The sequence below is a fragment of the Cyanistes caeruleus genome, chromosome 20, assembly GCF_971803275.1.
Source record: "Cyanistes caeruleus chromosome 20, bCyaCae1.hap1.1, whole genome shotgun sequence".
Taxonomy (NCBI): Eukaryota; Metazoa; Chordata; class Aves; order Passeriformes; family Paridae; genus Cyanistes; species Cyanistes caeruleus.
Window position 1 is genome coordinate 4,087,733 of NC_141720.1, and position 18,731 is coordinate 4,106,463.

Sequence of the window (18,731 nt, forward strand, 5' to 3'; positions counted from 1 at the left end):
TGCAGTCAGTGTCTCTGAGCACCCTCCATGCCAGTGGTTCATTATTTTTACCACTGGCTGCTGTTTTCCCTGCCTGATCCAGGCCCTTCCTGCTGGGGTTTAAGTTTCTTAGCTCCCTGTTAGATGCCACAGATGTGCACAGATTGTTCCTTCCCTTTAATTGAAGCTTGTAGGAAAATCTGTCTTTTCAAATCACCCCAAATATGCCATCGTTAACTGTGTCCAAAAATTAATATTACATAAGAGAAAATTAGCAGAAGTAAACACTAACTAGTTCTCCTGTTCTAGACAAAAAGGACAGAGGTTATTCAAGTGAAAATAAACATTTTATTGGTTAAGCATCCCTAAGACTGCAGCAAGAGCACCATGAGTGGCTAACACTGTCAGAGAATGAAGAAAGGATGATAGTGAGTCCTAGAATACAGTGTTTGATTATTAATGAAATATTCAAGTTTCTGGACTAGCTTATGATATTGTTAAATGTTCAACTGATAACCAGGAAGAGGAAAAATATAAAAAATCTTCCCTGAAATATGAATGTAATATGTAACAAGCCTCATCAGCATACATCAATCTTTAATGTGCAGTTATAACCTGGTGTTACTAAAAGGCTGAATTCAAATAAGGGGAGAACTTTGTCAGCTCTGTATCACAATTTTTTAATTGTCTTATATTTCCTAGGTTCATCTCAAGCCTTCATTATATGAAAATTGTAATTATTTTTATTCTTAGGTTACTTTTACACACCCCTAGTTGAAACCCTCTCTACAGCATTTTAGATTTTTACCTGGGGTTTTCTGCTGCTTCTTTTGTTTGGCTTTTTTTATCATTTCCCGTGCAACAAACACCGATTTCCACAGCAAAACCAAGCAGTTTTACCTCATTTAAAGCCAAAACTGAAAGTGACATTGCTTAAAGGCCTAGAATTAACTAACTCAGAATCACACTGAGTCCATCTAGCTGCTGACTGTGCCAAGCTTGAGGCGCCCCGAGTTATTCAGTCGGTTCTTCCCTTCACACCGTTTTGCGCCTCTGGGTAAAAACCACCCTCCTGTAGAGGATTTCAGCGCTCACCTTTACTCCAGGCTCCTGCAGCTTGGTGCCAGTGACCTCCCTGAGTGCAATCTCCATGTCTGCCAGCACCTGCTGCCCCTCTGAGATCTGTTTCCTCAGGGCATCGTAGTCCTCGATGAGGCCCAGGACGTGCCGGCCGTTCCTGTCCGCCCACATCCGATGGCCGGGCACCAGGCGTGGGGTGCACGTCCTGCTGGAGCCCGAGCTGCTGCTGCACAGGGAGGCACTGTCCATGTCATCCTGAGGGGCTGCCTCAGTACCTGGCACAGAAAAATCGGCTCAGTGGGGTTTGTTTTTTTTTTAATCCTCACACAATAAAATTAATTTGCGCCTGACTTCTCGTTAACGGCCGGGCTGGCTGTACCTGGTTTCTCCGCTGAAATGCAGCGTCTGTGCTGCTGCTTCTGCAGCTCACAAATGTTCCTCCTGGCAGCAGGGCAGCTGCAGAGATTTTCTACATATAAAAAAGGAGAAGGAAAGCTGTATTATTAGATGTTTACATGCATTTTAAAAAAAACCCTCCCAGCTCTTCAGTTCCTTTTATTGCTGATAAAAGCAGGGAAGCAGGGAAAACCAGCTCATTTTTCTAGTATCATGCCATGGATCTTCCAGTATTTATCTACTTTTATGCCTGAGCATCTATCCAAATAATAGGTATCTCCCAGAATCAAACCATAGTTAAAAAATCTAAAATATACCCTGATGAACATGTTTTATTAACAAATATAAGCTTCCTGTTAACTCCACAGGAAGTAGGACACTTTTCACAATTGCAGCACACTGAAGATTGTCTCCATATTCTTCCTTCAGAACTTCCACTAAGCACCCAAGAGAAAAGCACATCTAAAAAACTCAGCTGCTGACATTCCAAGGAATCTTTCTGCTCCATGTGGCTTTCTCTGGATGTATGGAAAGCTGTTACTTTAAGGAGGAAGATTCTGGTGCCCTCTCTATCCCATGTACATCAATATTGGAACCATAACCTAACCCTGGGTGTAAACATTACACTTTCCTTCATTTGCTAAAATAGCATCACTTAACAGTGATTGAAATAAAGGTAAAATATTCCTCAAGGGCAAAGAGGGGACAACTGATTTATCCAGAGCCCATTTAGTGCACTTATTGATCATTCCTGAGTAATATACACTCACCCTTAGCAAACACTACAGAGCTCAGCAGTGAAAAAACAACACCCCAGGTAAGCAAAAATTTATAGCAATTTATTGCAGGCATGCTCCCATCCCAGAGACTCTGCAAATGCTCTGCTTGCATGCAAAGGAAGCACCAGCTGGAGGCTCTAGGACAGTGCAGTGTGCACTTCACACCCCAGCTCTAACAGAAGAGGGATTTTAGGAGAGCTGATGTTGTTTAAGGCTGTAGGAGCATCGCTCAAGAATGAGACCCAGGTTCTGCAGTAGCCCAAGAGCACAGAGAGCACAATACCATCCAGTCCTGCACAGGGCTGAGAGCCTGGCTTCAGCAGACAGTTGATACTGACAGCTGACACCACTCCCACTTCCTCTCTCTTCCCTTTGGAAAGCTGTTCTTCCAGTTTTTCATGCAAAGACTTGTTGGTGTCTATGCTCCTCTCCAGCTGCACTCGCAGGCTCTGGATTTCAGTCAGCAGCTCGTGTAAATCCAGTGGATTATTCTGATCTTTCCGGAATTCTTCTGAGGCATCACATCTGGGATCTGAGACCATTTCAAAAGAAACACTCAAACATCTCTAACAATTAAAATAGTATTACTCACTAGAACCCTCAGCAAGTAAGTTATAACCAGTATTATCCTCAATATTAAGAATTAACTACAAACAGCATTAAGATAATGGTTTGACAAAAAAAAGCATGTCTTAATTGCTTCTACCCTTGAAAGATTTAAAGAGCTGAAAATTGTTTTTTATTTTGTCCATGAAAGCTACAATGTCTCATGCCAAAAGCTAAAAAATTAGATAAAAGGAGAATGAAGAGTGTTTACAAAATGTGAAGTGCATTAATGCACAGTCTGGGGAAAGGAAAAGGAATGGAGAACATCAGAGTGCAGAGGAGGGATGGAACAGAACTGGGAGTTTAATTTTATACACCGAAGGAAAAGGAAAACAGTGATCACCTGGCAACCAGAGGAACAAATCTGAACCTGAGAAAAGCAAGGGCTGTGTTTGCCTTCTCACAGAGAGATCAGTACACAAACAACCCCATGCATTCTCTCCTGCTGAAATCCAACTGTTCAGGGTGTTCTGCAGACAGTGGGAAGGGGCTCAGACACATGAGGAGGGTGCTGCCACTCTCTAATGACATCAGGAGCTCTGCAAGGAGAATCCCTTGGAGAATCCAGCCCAACTCTGCCTTAAAGCCTTGTGCCAGCAGGGCTCTTCTGCTGCAGCCAGCCAGGAAAAGCAGTGGCAGCAGAGCATAACACTTGGAGCAGCAGGGAGAAAAAAGCAACTTTCTAAGAACTTCCAGTGGGAAATGTGCTGGATGTGGGAAGAGCTTTTCAGCAATGAACAGCATCCCACTCTTTACCTCAGCACACCAACAGCTACGTGGTGGCACAGCTTCCTTCCAAGGGGGAGGAAGAACTCAGGTGAACTCCAGTCCTCCTCTCACCTTTACTGACAGCAGAGTGGACATGAAAATTATTAAACAGCTCACTGAGAAGGCAGTCCCAGCACCTCTGCTAGCCCCAGAGAGAAGCCTCTCCCCTCACCTTCCACCAAGAGAAAGCAGGAGCAACCTGGGTAAGCAGGACCTGCAAGGATGCAGCAGCAGGTTTTTAAATGACAAGAAAATTTTTAAGATCCCCAGAAAACTCATCCAGCCTGAACCATTAAGTCTTCAATTCTGGTTTTTAACTTAGCTAAAAAGATGCAGGAAACTTGGGGGTGTGTAGTCAACATCTGACACATCTCAGGCTTGCAGTCACCACAAGGAGAACGCATTTGAGCAGCAGGTTGTTGTCAGTTCTCTTTGCAGAGCAGCCACAAGCAGAAGTCAAGGAACAGTGACCAGCCCTCCTGGCCCTTGACAAGAGCATGTTCAGAGGGAAGAGGTGCAAGGGCAAAGGGTACAGAGATAACTGTGCATTGATACCTGTCCCCTTCCTCCTTGCTTCTTCCAGCTTCTCATAAACCTTGATCTCAGTCCGCAGCGACTGCAGCAGCTTCTCATTCTCAGAGATTTGATGCTGCTTGACATTAATTTCTGTTTGCAACCTGTTAAGTCCCAATAAACAGCTGAGTTAAATTCTGATTTTTTTTTTTTTTTTCAAAATCTAAAATCCATTCCTCTTTCCCTCCATAATTCTTCCCTTGCCTTTTGAATATATCCATGCCCCTCATTAATGTTAATGGCTATGGCTAAACACATTCCTGTCACACTACTGACAACTTCTTCTCTAAATGACTCTTTAAATGTGGACAGAATCAATACCTGTTCAGTTCATTGCGACTGCTGTAAATTTGACAAGTCAGGTATCTGATTTCATCTTCCTTTTGGCAAATTTGCTTTTGCAATTTTTCGTTTTCTTTCTTGATACATTCATGGTCCTCATGAAGATGCTCAATGATTGCATTCTTCTTAGAAAGAGATTCTCTTAACTTTTCATTTTCCTTTTGCTTATCTGAAACAAGAACCACAAGGTATCTGCAATGCCCACAACACACTAAAGCTATGATTTTTAACTAAATCAGCTTTTTCAGAGGCTATCTGAAAAAAACCAGCTGCTACTCCATTATTGCTAATCCCAGCTTGAATGCTGATGGTTGAGCATGGAATTTCAGGGGTGTGAAGAATGGTTAAGTCAATTTAATGAGTGGACTGTGAATATTTTATTGTTTTCTGATCTGGGATGAGCTGCAGGCTGCTTCTATAAAGAACAGTTTACATTTTTACCTCTAGATCCTTTTGCTAGCATTGCATTCAGAACTTGATTTTGCTTCCTCAGGAAATGTATTTCAGAAGTCAGGGAATTATGCTGCTCTGAGCCATGGATAAAAATGTTTGCAGAACCTATAAATATATACATAAAAGATGATTTATGAGTCATCTCTAGGTCATTAAAGATTAAACTTTCCAGACAAGAACAATTTAAAAAATTGCAGAAAAACATGCTATAAAAGCTATTTCTCCCCTATATATTTTGAAGGTTATCACTACAGGCTAAAAGGCAGCTCAGGTTAATGCCAAGTAATCCAAAGCCCTGTGCAGCACAAGTGCCTCTCATTGCTGGGCAACCATTACTAAAATTGCAGAATTATCCTTGGCAGTCTTTACCTATCAGCTAAAATCCCAACAGGACAAAATGCAGGAGTATTTTGTGACATTGCTATGATTTGAAAAGAAAATTGTAGGAGGGTTTACCATGTATTTTAGTCTTGCTCTGCTCATACTCCATTTTACTTAGTGAGAGAACTGTGGGATTCTACCAGCTAATCCCCAGGGGTTACTGCAGGGAGGCTTGGAAATTGTCTGGTGATAGATCTGTTACCACACAGGCAAGAGCATAAGGCTGGAGTCACTGTCTTGGCCTCAGATTACAAACTCAGAGCCCATTTATGATCACAGGGATGAAGATTTATCCCTCTTAAATCAGTGTTTCTAAAATTTAGGTAACTGAGCCAGTCTTGATCACTCATCATCAGCCATGGGGAGGAACAGGCCCCTCCAGAGCTCAATCACCCTGTGTTTTCTCCCCTCACATCTCTGAGGATGAGATCCCCTCTCCTCCAAGAGCTGGATTTCCTTCCAGTGCCTCCACAAGAAACTCTGGTAACTGGCACGGATTAAATGTCTGACTTGGACAAACGTAAGGGTGAAGAATCCTGCTCTGAGGATCTTACTGTGAATCTAAGTGTTAAATCCCCAGTTCAGCCAGTTAAATCCCAGCCCAGGCCATCCTCAATGCACTGTACTGGTGCTAGTCACCCCCAGTGATGTGCACTGCTGCAGCACAGCCTGCAAAGTGCCACATCCCACTCTCAAGATGCTGCCTCCGAAATGCAAACTCATTGCTACTGCCCTTTGTAACCTTCTCATAGTCAGTAAAACACTTCAGGAGCCACTGGAATTAAAGCATTTTTCAGCTGATTGGTTATCCCACTATCTCCTGCACTTTAAAGCCTGAGATAAGTACATGAGTGTCAACTATTTGGTTAAATAGAGAAATAACCAGCTGGCAAAAAAAATTAGCTGAATGTATGAGAAGGATGCCTTTCAGCTCTGGCAGTTCAATTCAATTTGATGTGCTGCACTTCCTCTGAGTAATCTCATTTTATTGTAATCCCAATTGAAGCTTTTACCCACTACCTAACTGGGATGTAGTGTGCCATGATATGAACCTCTTGTCACTGCTGAAAGACTCAAAGGCTCTGGAAGCCTGGCACTAATGGCATTTTACTATCTATATGTTAAAGAGTTGAGGCAGCTCTGTGAACTCAAAAGGCTTTCTCCTTTCAGACTGTAACAAAGCAATCCAAGTTGAAGTGGCAAGGCTTGATGGTCTCATCTTGATTCTAATTTAATTTATTGCCCATCACCCAGCTTTATCCCATTTGAAAAGTTACGCTATCACAGTTCTACTGAAAGGCTTCAGAATATAACTATTGGTTATCTTCCATAATAAGAGATAATGTAGAGCCAGTGGTAATAGGGCCACAATCCCACAGTTTGACCCACTACTGAGACTGCTACTTCTGTGCAGAGCCCTGCTGACATCAATTACTCTCTGCACAGAGGCAAAGGTCCCCCTAACCAGAGGAAAGTGGAGCATCAGGGCCCACAATTGCAATACACTTGAGTTTCCATTCTGTTTTGTGCTGAAAAAGTGAGTGCTAAGGAAGCGTACCTTGAAGGTTTCAAAGGAAACACCGACTGAAAGAAAGGCACTATTGAAAATCACAGCAATGAAGAAGGAGATATTCACTCCCAGGGAAAGCAAAATAAAGGCATTCAAAAGCTGAAGAGAAGTCTGAGTAGAAACATCAGCTACTTGTGGGTGAAAAAAAGGAAACAAACCCCCTTTTAATGTTAACTGCTGTTAAGAACGTTTGAAACTTAGGACACTCAAAATTAAACCTTTGATTTTATTTTGCAGTTTAACATTTGAAATGATTGAAGCAATTATTTTAGTTCTACTTGCACTGCAAGCCTCAGCTCTACAGGAATGATGTAGTCATTACCAGCATTTGAGTCATTTATAGGATACTGGAAGCCCAGAGGCATTTAAATACTTAAAGAATCTAAATATTAAAAATAACATGGCAAGAACAGTGGGCAGATGTGTGTATACACATCCATACAATATTTATCAGACAAGAATAAATCTATGCAATAACTTTTGTTGAACAAACAATTCAATATCATGAATTTAGCAGGTTGCCATAAACAATTATGTATGATACAACTTAGCCTTGTGTTTTAAAGGAAAACAAACTAAGGACATTCAGTTAAAAGCAAAAATGTTGAATGCAAATCACATAATGGTTTGGGTTGGAAGGGACCTTAAGGTTCAATTAGTTCCAATCCCCTGCCATGGGCAGGGACACCTCCCACTATCCCAGGCTGCTCCCAGCCCTGTCCAGCCTGGCCTTGGGCACTTCCAGGGATCCAGGGGCACCCACAGCTTCCCTGGGCACCTGTGCCAGGGCCTGCCCACACTCACAGGGAACATTCCCTCCTGATATCCAATCTAAACCTGCCCTCCTTCAGCTTAAGGCCATTCCCACATGCCCTTGGGAATCCTCTCAGCTTCACTGAAGAATTTCTTTTTACACTGGAAGTCAAAGAAAGTTCATCTATCAGGGAAAAAGGAGCACCACCAGCAAGAGAGCATGTGCATTTCTGATAGCATGAAAGAGATCTTTGATACAGAGAGAAACAAGAACTGAAAGAACACAGTAACAAAAAGCAGCTGTTCTAACAGGTAGTTGCTTTTTTCTTTTACTTTCCCAAATTTCTCCTGCACGCAGTGGTAGATGTGCTAAGGCAACAAGAAGACAGATGGAAGGCATAAGACAGTTTATAAAGAAAATATACTTTCACTGCATTAATGGATGCCCTTGCCAGAATCTTTATGAAGCTGTAAAAGAGTTGGAAGTGTTTCAGTTTGGTTATTTCACGAGCACAGAATGCCTTTCCAGCAGTGTAAATACTTCACGAATGAAATGGATGCTTTTTATCCACCTTTCCATCACTGTAAATTATCCCTGAAAGCAAACTGCCATGTGCAGGTTGCCTCCATTTAAACAACAACAGAAATGGATCACGGGGATGATGTAAAACATAATGAATCTAATGTCAATACCAGTGGAACTGAGGAAAAGGAAAGTATGTCTGTATTTATTACCTGCTTCTGGTCTGAGTAATATTACATATTAATCAACTTTCCTATGGGGCAAAAGGTGGGAAGGAGAGTGAAGCAAAGTGTAGAAAAATACAGGGATGGGGTGCTTCAAAAGGTGCTCCAAAAGCATCATTAGTGAAAGCTGGCTAATTGTGAAGTTTTAAATCCACCTCAGAGCTTGGCTTTCAGAGATGCTGAACACCAGCAACAGAGAACAGTGCCTCCAAACCTTTCCAGTGGCATTTGATCCCTCAGGCTCTCAGCAGGAAAGATGGATTCAGTTTCTCATTAAATGAATTCTTACCTTGATCTAGTTCCTTGTCTGTTACTTGTCTCTCAAGCTGCTTCCTCAGTCTCTCGTTCGTTTTTATGGAGTATTCTAAACGTTGTCTCAGGATTCTAATTTCTTGCAGGTGTTCCATTAATAACTCTAAATATTAAAGCAAGAAACCACTTCTTATTTAGAGCAGATGACTGTATTCTTTTACACTCTGAACTCCTGTCAAAACTAATGGATGTTAATCCTAAAAGATGACACAGAGCTGTTAAAAATGTCAGATACTGAATATCTGACTCCACAACACTCTTTTCCTATACAATGCTCAAACCATGCATTCAGTGACAACTCCTACTCTACATTCTAACTTAAACAATGGTCCAGAGTTTTAAGGCTCTTCAGATTTCTTCTTCCTACAAAAGTGGAACAGATAACAATTTTATCTACTGAAACATTCCCCGTACTGAGGAAAGAATCCAAAGGTCTGTGATGCAGCTCCACATTCTGGCTCGGCACACCACCAGCACACATTTTTCCTTACAACAATAGGAAGCTCCCAGAGAAACTCAGAGAGAAATTTGACTTTGACTTACACAACGCACTCCACAATAAAGAAATCTGTTGTATCAGGTTTCATTACTGTACCTTCTCTTTCTTGCTTTGCCATTCTATAATTTTTCTTCCATTGGCTGCAAGTTTCGTCCTTATTCAGGAGTCGATCTGTTCTACCTGCCACTGTGTGATGTGTCAGTTTATCCATGTCACACACTCCTGGTTTACTCTGCAATATTTCTCCCTGAACAGGATGTGCCAGCTCAGCTATTAAATTTTCATTGCTGCCGATAAAGTACTGCAAGCATCACTCGTGTTCAGTGGAACTATCCAGGTCAAACATGACACCACTTATTAATTATGCAGCACCTAACAATTCTCAAGGAAACACAACACTGGCTTCTATAAAATTGGAAAATCTCTCCTTTTCCACATCATAATCTCTTGACAATTGTCTATTTTCACCTTATAACTTGTCTGTTTAAAGAGTGTCTGGAGCACTGTAAAAGCTGATAGCCTAAAACAATGAGGACACAAACTAACACACTGCCTCAAACAGGGCTGCCATCTCTGTGTGCCTCATCACTGAAACTGCAATGATTATGTGAGGAACTGGAAAGCTCAGGCAGACAAACATTCTTCATTATTTCTTAATTAGTTCCCTTGTGTGTTATTTATCAGTTTTTCCCAATATCCAGCAAATCTAACGTGGGAAAAACATTACCTGGAGGAAACTTGCTTGGCAGAGGTGGCAGTGTGCTGTGCTGGCCTCCCAGGTCATGCCTGTGCTCAGGTGAGCCAAGAGAAGACTTCTCTGACAAATCAAAGTCAGATGAGCTGTGAAGAGCAGAAGGCACAGGAGTCTCATCCTGCAGATGCTGGTGCATGGTGGCATTCTTCTCATTATCCCTTTTGTGCCAAACAAAACGGTTTGAAATATCAAAGTTATTCTATGACTTCAGAAAGCACGAACAGAGGGTGCCAAATTGACACCAATTTCCAGGTAAATTTATGTGACAGGGCATGAAAAACCATAGCACATCAGAGGCTGTATCAAGACTGAAAGCTCACTGAAGTCAGCAGGAACAATCACTGGCCCTCCAGCCTGCTCTGTATTTTCCAGCACCAGGCAGTCACCTTTGTGTTCAGGGGACCTCGAGCTGCCTTGAACAGGCAGCTGAGCTTTTCTGTAGCACAGAAGAATCCCAAGCTGGCAGAAAACCAACAAACACAGCACAACACCACCTGCTCTCTTCACCTTCAGCATCAAGGTGCTCTGACAACGAACATCAGCAGTGCTGCACCTGAGTGACCCTGAGGCAGCCCCAAGGGCCTGGGGACAGCCAGGGAGGGACTGTCCCCCCTGGCACCTGCACCAGGACAATGTCTCAGCATGCACCACTGGATTATGGACGTGCTTATTTTTGTGCATGGAAGGAACAATCCTGGTGGCACAATGTTTCTCTTTCAGTATCTCACCTGCTTGGTGAGAAGTGGGAAAAAAGCCTTAATCTGTTTTCAATTGATGTTTTATTAACTAAATAGGTGTTAAGAAGCAAAGCCCTGCCAAACATGCTACAAAACATGGAGTATCCTTATCAGCTTATGAAACAACAATACTTTTGCTAAACATTCAGTTGCACTCTTACCTTTGAGCCAATTCATAAAGTATGGTGACTTCTGTACCTATTGATTCTCCTGCAAAGCACAAACAGCTGATTAGAAACACCTACTGAGAATTACAATTTCCTCCCCTCCATCTTGCTGTATTTAAATACAGAGTGGTAAATTAATGAGAAATTAGAGGAGTCAACAGATATTAACACACTTTGTATTAATGTCAAATGCTGCAAATTAGCAAAACTATTCATAGCCCAGCAACAAAGCAATAGCTTGCTCTGGAACTCACCAAAAAAAAAATTATCAGGGACCACAGGTGCCAGATTTTACAGCCTTGGTGTTTTAATTAGCATACCAATTTGAAATAATTGGGCTATATGGCAAAAGGATTACGGGCACACGTTGTTACTTCTTCAATAACATTTATTTAAAAACAATTCCATTGCACTTGGATTTTTTATGCTTGTTTTGGAGTCAGGCTAACCAGTCATCCTTAATGAAGGAGCACACACTGGATTTTGCCTGCAACATTCTCTGTGGAACTGTGTGTGAGCACAAGCACAATCCAGTGCAAGAGATCTGGACTCAGACACTAATTTGAATGAAGAAATAAGAGCTTGGTGGTGTCACCTTGGCTCCTCATATTTTAAAATTTTTGTGCAATTAAGCAAAAGTGGCAGGGAAGAGTTGCACAGCTGAAATTTCAGGGGAATGAACCGAAGGTCAGGATGGAAATGCACAGACAGACAGCTGTTCAAGCTTCTTCTTTACAGTCAATTCTTCGTACACTGGATGTTCTTTACAACCCTACAAACATCATTTTACTTTAATGTGTGATTCAATGCAGCACCATTGTGTTAGATATATTGAATTGTCTCAGTTGTCAGTGACTTTTCATAGTATATAGGATACCATCTGTTGGTTTAAAGGCATTTAATGTTTATTCACTACAGTCTTCTCATTTGCAATGCAAGGAATCTCTGTAGCCACCGAAATCGTTGAATACACTCAATCTTTTATTACCCTGCTATGACACAAGGCTGTAATACCTTTTTCTCATACACAGCTGCTTTATATGAGCAATCAAAACTGCAACATCCTGCCACGGTCTGTAATGAAAGGCAGAGCACAGATCAGGCTATGGCTGGGCCCAAAATAGAGCTGAACAAAGGCAGCTCCCAGAGGCAATTCCAGGAGGATGTGAGGGTCAGGTCCTATCTCAGGCACCTCAGGTGTTTGCTGGAGATGCCACTCCTGCAGCTGACATCTGTGAAGGGCTGCTGGCTGTTTGGGTCAGCAAGAGCAGCACTTGTGACACCAGGAAAAGGTCTTGCTTGCTGTTCCTCACAACAGCATCCCTTTTCCATCACTCTCCTGCTAGCTTTCTTCAAACTACAGACTGAAGGCAATATGCAGGTTATGTTCTTCCTTCAAGTGCCAAATGTCAGTTGTGATGCTCGTTTTCCAAAACACAGTTGCATTTTAGCTCTCCTATGAAAGGCAGGGTACATTTCTCCAGACTAGCAGGCAGCAAGATGCAGGTGCCTTAAGAAAATCATGGGATAATTTAGGTTGGAAAACACATCTTAGACCACTGAGTTCAACTGCTACCCCAGCACTGCCTCATGTCCCCAGGTGTCTTCAACAGTTCCCTGAAACAGGAAATCCTGAAGCTATGTGTAACAAAACTTTATGTAACCACTGTATTTTGGACAGTTAAAATGTGCTTGTGTTGAGATGACCCCAGACAGCAGGTGTCAATAGAGTACAGCTACAAAAGTAAAATCCAGCCAAGGAGTAATGGCCATAAATTAGAACACCAGAAGTTCCACCTCAATACAGGGAAGAATTCTCAACATTGAGGGTGGAAGAGGTGTCCAAGGAGGGTGTGGAGTCTCCCTCTCTGCAGATACTCCACACCCACCTGGACACATTCCTGTGGCACCTGCCCCAGCTGACCCTGCCCTGGCAGAGACCTGGACTGCATCATCTCCAGAGGCCCCTTCCAACTCTGTGTTTCCTTGTGATTCCTGCTGGATCATCAAAATTCCACCTCCCATAAACCATCTTAAAACAACCAACAGCAAGGAAAGCTTCCTTTCACCAACAAGCAAATAAAATCCTCCCCATTTTGAGGGAGTCAATCTATCTGACAAGAAGCACAAAACATTGCTGCTCACCGTAGAGGAATTTCATTTCCAGCTTCTCAAACAGCAGCACACTTTGGTTCAGCTGCTCACGGAAGCCTTCAGCAACGTTGTAATCAACATCACTGGCCTGGAGCAGCTCCTCAAAGGCCTTCACCAGGCTGGTGAGGTGCTGGTGGTAGGTGACACAGCCACAACGGATCTCCTTGATTTGTTGGCATTGGAAGGACAGCTCCCGAACTTGTGAGTGAACTAATGAATCGTATCTGAGAAAATGAAATTAGCTGTAAAGCTTGCTGGCCAGAAATGACATTTAAATATAAATAAAAAGGGAATTAAACTTATATTCCTAAACCATAATTTTATGTGGTTTAATTTGCTTTTAAAATGCTTTTAACAGCCACAATGAGAGATGTATTGTCTCTGACTGTTGAGTTTGGTATTTAGAGATTATTCTCCTTCACTTAACTGCATCATTTATAAAAAGGACCAAAACTAATGGGGTGACTTGATGGCCTGCTTGGAAAGAACATGGATGGAAGGAGAGGTGCCAAATTAAACTAAATAAGAGTGAATACATGTACAGAATTTTCAAGAATACACATATTTTTCCTGACTGGTCAGAGAATTTTTTTTGTTTGGTGTTTTTCTTAACTCCCTATGGAAGCAGACAAGTGTCCCTACTCTGAAACTTTATGTATTTCCTGCCAAAACCACAGTATTGGACTTTCTGCACTGATGGTTTCACCCTGACTGAAAATTCTCCACATCTCTGCATGTGTATTGCAGGAAACAATGACAACCACTGTGGTGTCCAAACTCCTGTACTCCACAAGCCAGGATATAAACTTCAACTCAGATCAACAGAATTTATTTATTGAATTTATGCTTGCAAATGTAGGCAGCCCCTTTGTACTGCCACTGTCTGTACCACAGGTAGAGTTCTTTCTACAGAATCATCCATTACCGAGGTAAAAAAGGAGAGAAGTTGCTAAAAGATGCAGGGAATCAATCAAAACCTATGGTGATGTGGGTTGTTACAGCATTTTTACTGTCATTTGTATGAGGAGAGATGCATAACTCATTCTGGGGTCTGTCACTTGTGACTCATGATGTTGTCCTACACAGTGGTCATAAAAACCTCACAGTGATCCACAGGGTCTCATTCCTTAATTTACAGTTAGATCTTCCTTTGTAAAATGGATGAGGTGTATTTTCAAGGGATGTAAATTTCTGTGGACTCTGTACCACTGTATTTCACAACAGTGGGACTCAGACACACACAGTACTCCTCGCTGGTGCTTGTTCACTGTCTTCGAATATTTCTACTCAAGCATCTGGAAGAAAGGCACAAGGCTGAATGCCTTTCTTTGTTACAATTTCTGGTATTCCACAGGCCCTCAGGACAATAACAATATTTAAAAGGGAGAAAAAGGGGATGGAGTTAAAAAAGGCTCACTCTTATGATCCCACCATTGTATGTTTGCAATTTGTACATATGTAGCCAAAATGCTGCCTCAAGTCTCATACAAAATCCAAGACTGATACTTTTTAGCCTCCCATAAATGATTTTCCAGCTTATGAGCTTATGCTATAAAATTTCATTCATTAATTTCTATATTTATCTCCTCTCACATCCTTCACAGGAAGGCATTACAGCCCTCGACTGCAAAATAAATCGGAACTAGAGCGTGAACATCTTATGTTTACACATCAAATCTGGCCACTCAAACAGAAGGGCCAGCACAAATCTGCCAGCCCACTGCTCACAGAAACATTTCTGTCTTAAATGGGGTGTTCCATTTTCCTGCACTTGGCACCTGATAATATCCTGAGTGATGCAGAGCTGCGTGCTGTGATGGCAGAGGTGAGCCTGTCTCACAGGTAACCTCAGATCTGAGCTGGCTCAAGGGAGGATCTCACAGCAGAGAGAGGGCCTGAGGTGTGGGGAGAGACAGATGTGCCTGGCACAGGACAGATGACAACACCAATTGATCAGTTCTGTACTTAGGGGTCTTTTAACAAAACATTTCCTTTCACAATGGTAGTGAAATTTAGCCTTTACTGTAACAACACTTGTGAATAAAATTATCTTCATCTCACCTTCCTATGCTATTTGGTATTGCAGTTTTACTCACTTGGATGGTGATGTTGCTCTCAGGCTGTTCTGAAGAGGATACATTTCATCAGGATGCACATTCACAACTTGTTCTTTGTCAAGTTCTGCCTCACTGGCCAGCAGTAGCTCCTTAAGGTTTTGTGCTGCCCATGTATCAGGTGCTCCCACAGACTCAGAATCCCTGTTTTTGGTGTGGATCTCATAATCCAGCTGAGAAACACCAGAGGATGTCTGGACTCCTTCCATGGCTGTATCTTGCACTTGTGTGACAAACCCTTCCACAGGCAGGGCTGCATCACTCACAACTCCACTGGAAACACCACCAAACAAGAGTTGCTCAGAGCCCTGCAGCTGCAGCAGGGACATTTTGTACTTTTCAAGCTCAGACTGCATAGTCTTAACTCTTTGCTTCAATTCCTCTATATCCTCTGTGGCTGCACAGCCATCGAGTGCATCTGTTCTTGCTCCACTCCCTTGGTGAGCACACAGGCATTTGGAGTCAATGTCTCCATGTCCCGTGGAATAAAACTCTTCATCCACCTCTTTTAATGAACTCTGGATATTCCCATTGATAATGTTATGATGATTTTGCATTTCTGAAAAACAGGAGGCTTGTGTGTGAATATTAGTATTTCTCTATCTGACATTCTGTTCTTAACAGCACTAGAATGAATTACTTCAATTCGATAATAGCAGAATCAAAATGTAGGTAATTACAAGCTCTCTATGATTTGCCATTAATTCAATTTGCACATCAAGTATTTCAAACCCTTTATTACCTTTCAAATAAACAATATTCAAAATACAACCAACTTTCTCTTCCCAAATGCTTGAAAATTCCTTTTGCTCTCCTGAATCCAACACTGATCAAGCCCAGCCCTTTGCAGCCACAAAGATGATAACCTCAAACATGGGCAAAGGAGACTCTGACTTCACATGGCTCCTCCTAAAGCTTCTAATTAAATATCCTTCTTCTCCTCACTTCAAAAATCTATACAAAACCAATTGGAGCATAAAGTCAGTGGAATTTTAAAAGGACTATCAACAAAGTAGTCAGATTTGAAAAGGAGGCTGTAATAACTTCTTTTCAAAAGTTATAAACACTTTGTTCTAAACAAAGCCCACTAAAGTGGGTTAAAAGTTTCACTGGCACACATTTGATCTGAACATCACATCCCTCAGGTGACTTTGCCATCCCTAAGTAATGTAGCACCTCAGATTCAGGCCAATAAAAGCCATATATTCCTACAGATAATCCATGTTTATAGTTCTGTGCATGTTGAGGGCTGTATGTGTAAGTAGTCAGCAAAATTATTATTTCCTAGTTACCAGTAAATTAAATTATCCCCTCCCATTAGTTCTGCAAAAGATTCCCACTACGAATTAGAACTTCCCTTTTGGGAGCCAATTCATTGATCTTTCAGACAGGTTGCAACACTTTCAGATTGGTTTCCATGGAGAATTTGAATGTCCAGGTTCAAGCTGCAAATCAGCACAAAAACTCAGGGGGAGCAGCTCTTTATGAAAGCCCAAGACCAGGAGAATAAAAAATAAATATTACCTAAATGCTGGAATAAAATGAAGCTGCAATTCTGGGATATCAACATTGCCCAGAGGAGCTGTGGCTGCCCCTGGATCCCTGGAATGTCCAAGGCCAGGTTGCACAGGGCTTGGAACAGCCTGGGACAGTGGAAGGTGTCCCTGCCCATGGCAGGGCTGGAATGGGATGAGCTTTAAGCTCCCTTCCAACCCAAACCATTTTCTGATTTGAGATCAAGGCCAGAGGATGTTCCTTGCACTCTACTCATTTTGTGTGGCATTCCAAAGGCAGGAAGTGCCTCCAAGAAAGAAAATGAATTCTGGAGCACACAAGAAGGGAACACAACACTTCATTCATTAACTTCTGCTGCAGTAACACAGACAGCAAAAAACCCCAACACCAGGTGAAACTCCAACTCTGAACTCCTGATTCCATGCACCATTCCAGATACCAGAGAAAATAAAAACAGATACTAACAAAGAATATTTCAGATCAGAGCACTGGCTAGGGTTTTGAATGCCTCAGTGCCCTTTAATTAAAAAAGAGAACTAATGAGCTCCCTGTGCATATTTGTCCACACCCCCAAAGGGTACACTGAGCAGGACCCTGCACACCAAAGGATTACAGAATTGGCCAGATCCTCTGCACTCTCCAGTGTTATCCAGGTTACTCAAGCCCTCCCAGAAAAAGACTAATGGATGAAGCAGAAACATGGAACACACAGCACTAAGCCTATTTACATTTTCATTAAATGATTCCATTAGGTTTCAGCCTACTTGAATGCCTTCAAATAATTCAGATAAGCAAAATTCTATCATTCAGTTGCTTGATTCCAATAGTTCAGAACTAGATGGCGAAGCAGTAACAAACATTTAATTCAGAGAGGAGTTCAGAAGTGAGGACATTAGCAACAGAGATCAGAGTCAGGCATACAACTCATTATTTTTACTGGAAACCAGACTCATGAATTCCTGCAGCCTTTCTGAAAGCACAACACTGAAATACAAACTTGGATTCTTGCAGCAATTAATCCATAGCAGCTAAGAAAACCAGATTTAAAATCCACAAATAACATCAAAGGAGATGATTACCTGAAGCAATTTACAATTTTGTGCAACTCAGAAGAAACTGAAGGTTTTTTTATTTCTTTTTTTTTCTTTTTTTTTTTTTAATTCTGTATCATAAAAATGCTCTACCTTGATAGTTTGGCTGATTTTTTTCCTTTACATTTTCATTCTTGTCCCCTGTACCTGGATCAACATCTTGCAACTCCACCTGGGTCTCAGTATTATCCAGTTTGAGCAATGAGACAACTGGAGAACAGTGGGGAAAGGTAAAACAGAAGTCAGTAAGAGACTGAAAAAAATATGGGGATGGTTAAAAATAGTTAAAAACAAAACCAACCAACCAAACCAATAAATAAAATCAAAAAACCAAAATAAAACCTCACCCCACAAACACAAAGCTGGTTCTCTGACAGTCTGGAACAAGAAAATCTTCATTGATAATATAAGTTTCTTTAAACATTTGAACCAGTTATAAGGGTAGCTACACAGAATTAATTGCAAAGGCTCCTACTAACAAATGAAGATAAACATCTGTAAGTCCCCTTTGCAATGGAACAGTAAATCAATCTCTAGAGCATTTTTAAATGTTTTATGCCAAGGTTAGAGAAAAGACTTAAAAGTTTCTCCAATTTGAGCATTGATCATAAACCAATCTCCTGCAATCACTGCAGCAAGTCTCAGAATCAGCAAGTGTGCAGCACAGCTGTAACCCAAGGGAAAAAATCAGAGTGGAAAGGAAATCAGAGACTACAGCTTCCAATTCCTTTCAGGATCAAATTCAGCAGCCCTGCCCTTCTCGGGATTCTCCGTGGATTTTGCACCTACCAGAATTAATTGCTCCAGTCCCATCACCTTAAGCATTTCCAATCAATTGCACCATATCTGTGCCTGACCAAAACAATGTTATTTTTAACAACAGTCTCTGCAACCTCTGGGTCTGGCAGTGGCTCACCCACCGCTTCACTGAGTCTTATTTTTATACTCATTCTCCCTTACC

At 41.7% G+C, this 18,731-nt stretch overlaps 1 protein-coding gene across 1 annotated transcript in view; it reads right to left on the reverse strand.

Annotated features, from left to right (window-relative positions):
• Window positions 1–18,731, reverse strand: part of CDK5RAP2 (CDK5 regulatory subunit associated protein 2) — a 73,371-nt gene that overhangs the window by 7,847 nt on the left and 46,793 nt on the right. Inside the window, exons 24-35 of the mRNA XM_086858733.1 lie at window positions 17,864–17,980; window positions 15,147–15,723; window positions 13,042–13,274; window positions 10,891–10,939; window positions 9,966–10,150; window positions 8,717–8,842; window positions 4,965–5,081; window positions 4,503–4,692; window positions 4,164–4,285; window positions 2,518–2,766; window positions 1,439–1,528; window positions 1,075–1,334 (exon numbers count right to left, since the gene is read on the reverse strand). Of these exons, the coding sequence (XP_086714859.1) occupies window positions 1,075–1,334; window positions 1,439–1,528; window positions 2,518–2,766; window positions 4,164–4,285; window positions 4,503–4,692; window positions 4,965–5,081; window positions 8,717–8,842; window positions 9,966–10,150; window positions 10,891–10,939; window positions 13,042–13,274; window positions 15,147–15,723; window positions 17,864–17,980 (2,315 nt within the window). The remainder of the gene's footprint in view (window positions 1–1,074; window positions 1,335–1,438; window positions 1,529–2,517; window positions 2,767–4,163; window positions 4,286–4,502; window positions 4,693–4,964; window positions 5,082–8,716; window positions 8,843–9,965; window positions 10,151–10,890; window positions 10,940–13,041; window positions 13,275–15,146; window positions 15,724–17,863; window positions 17,981–18,731) is intronic.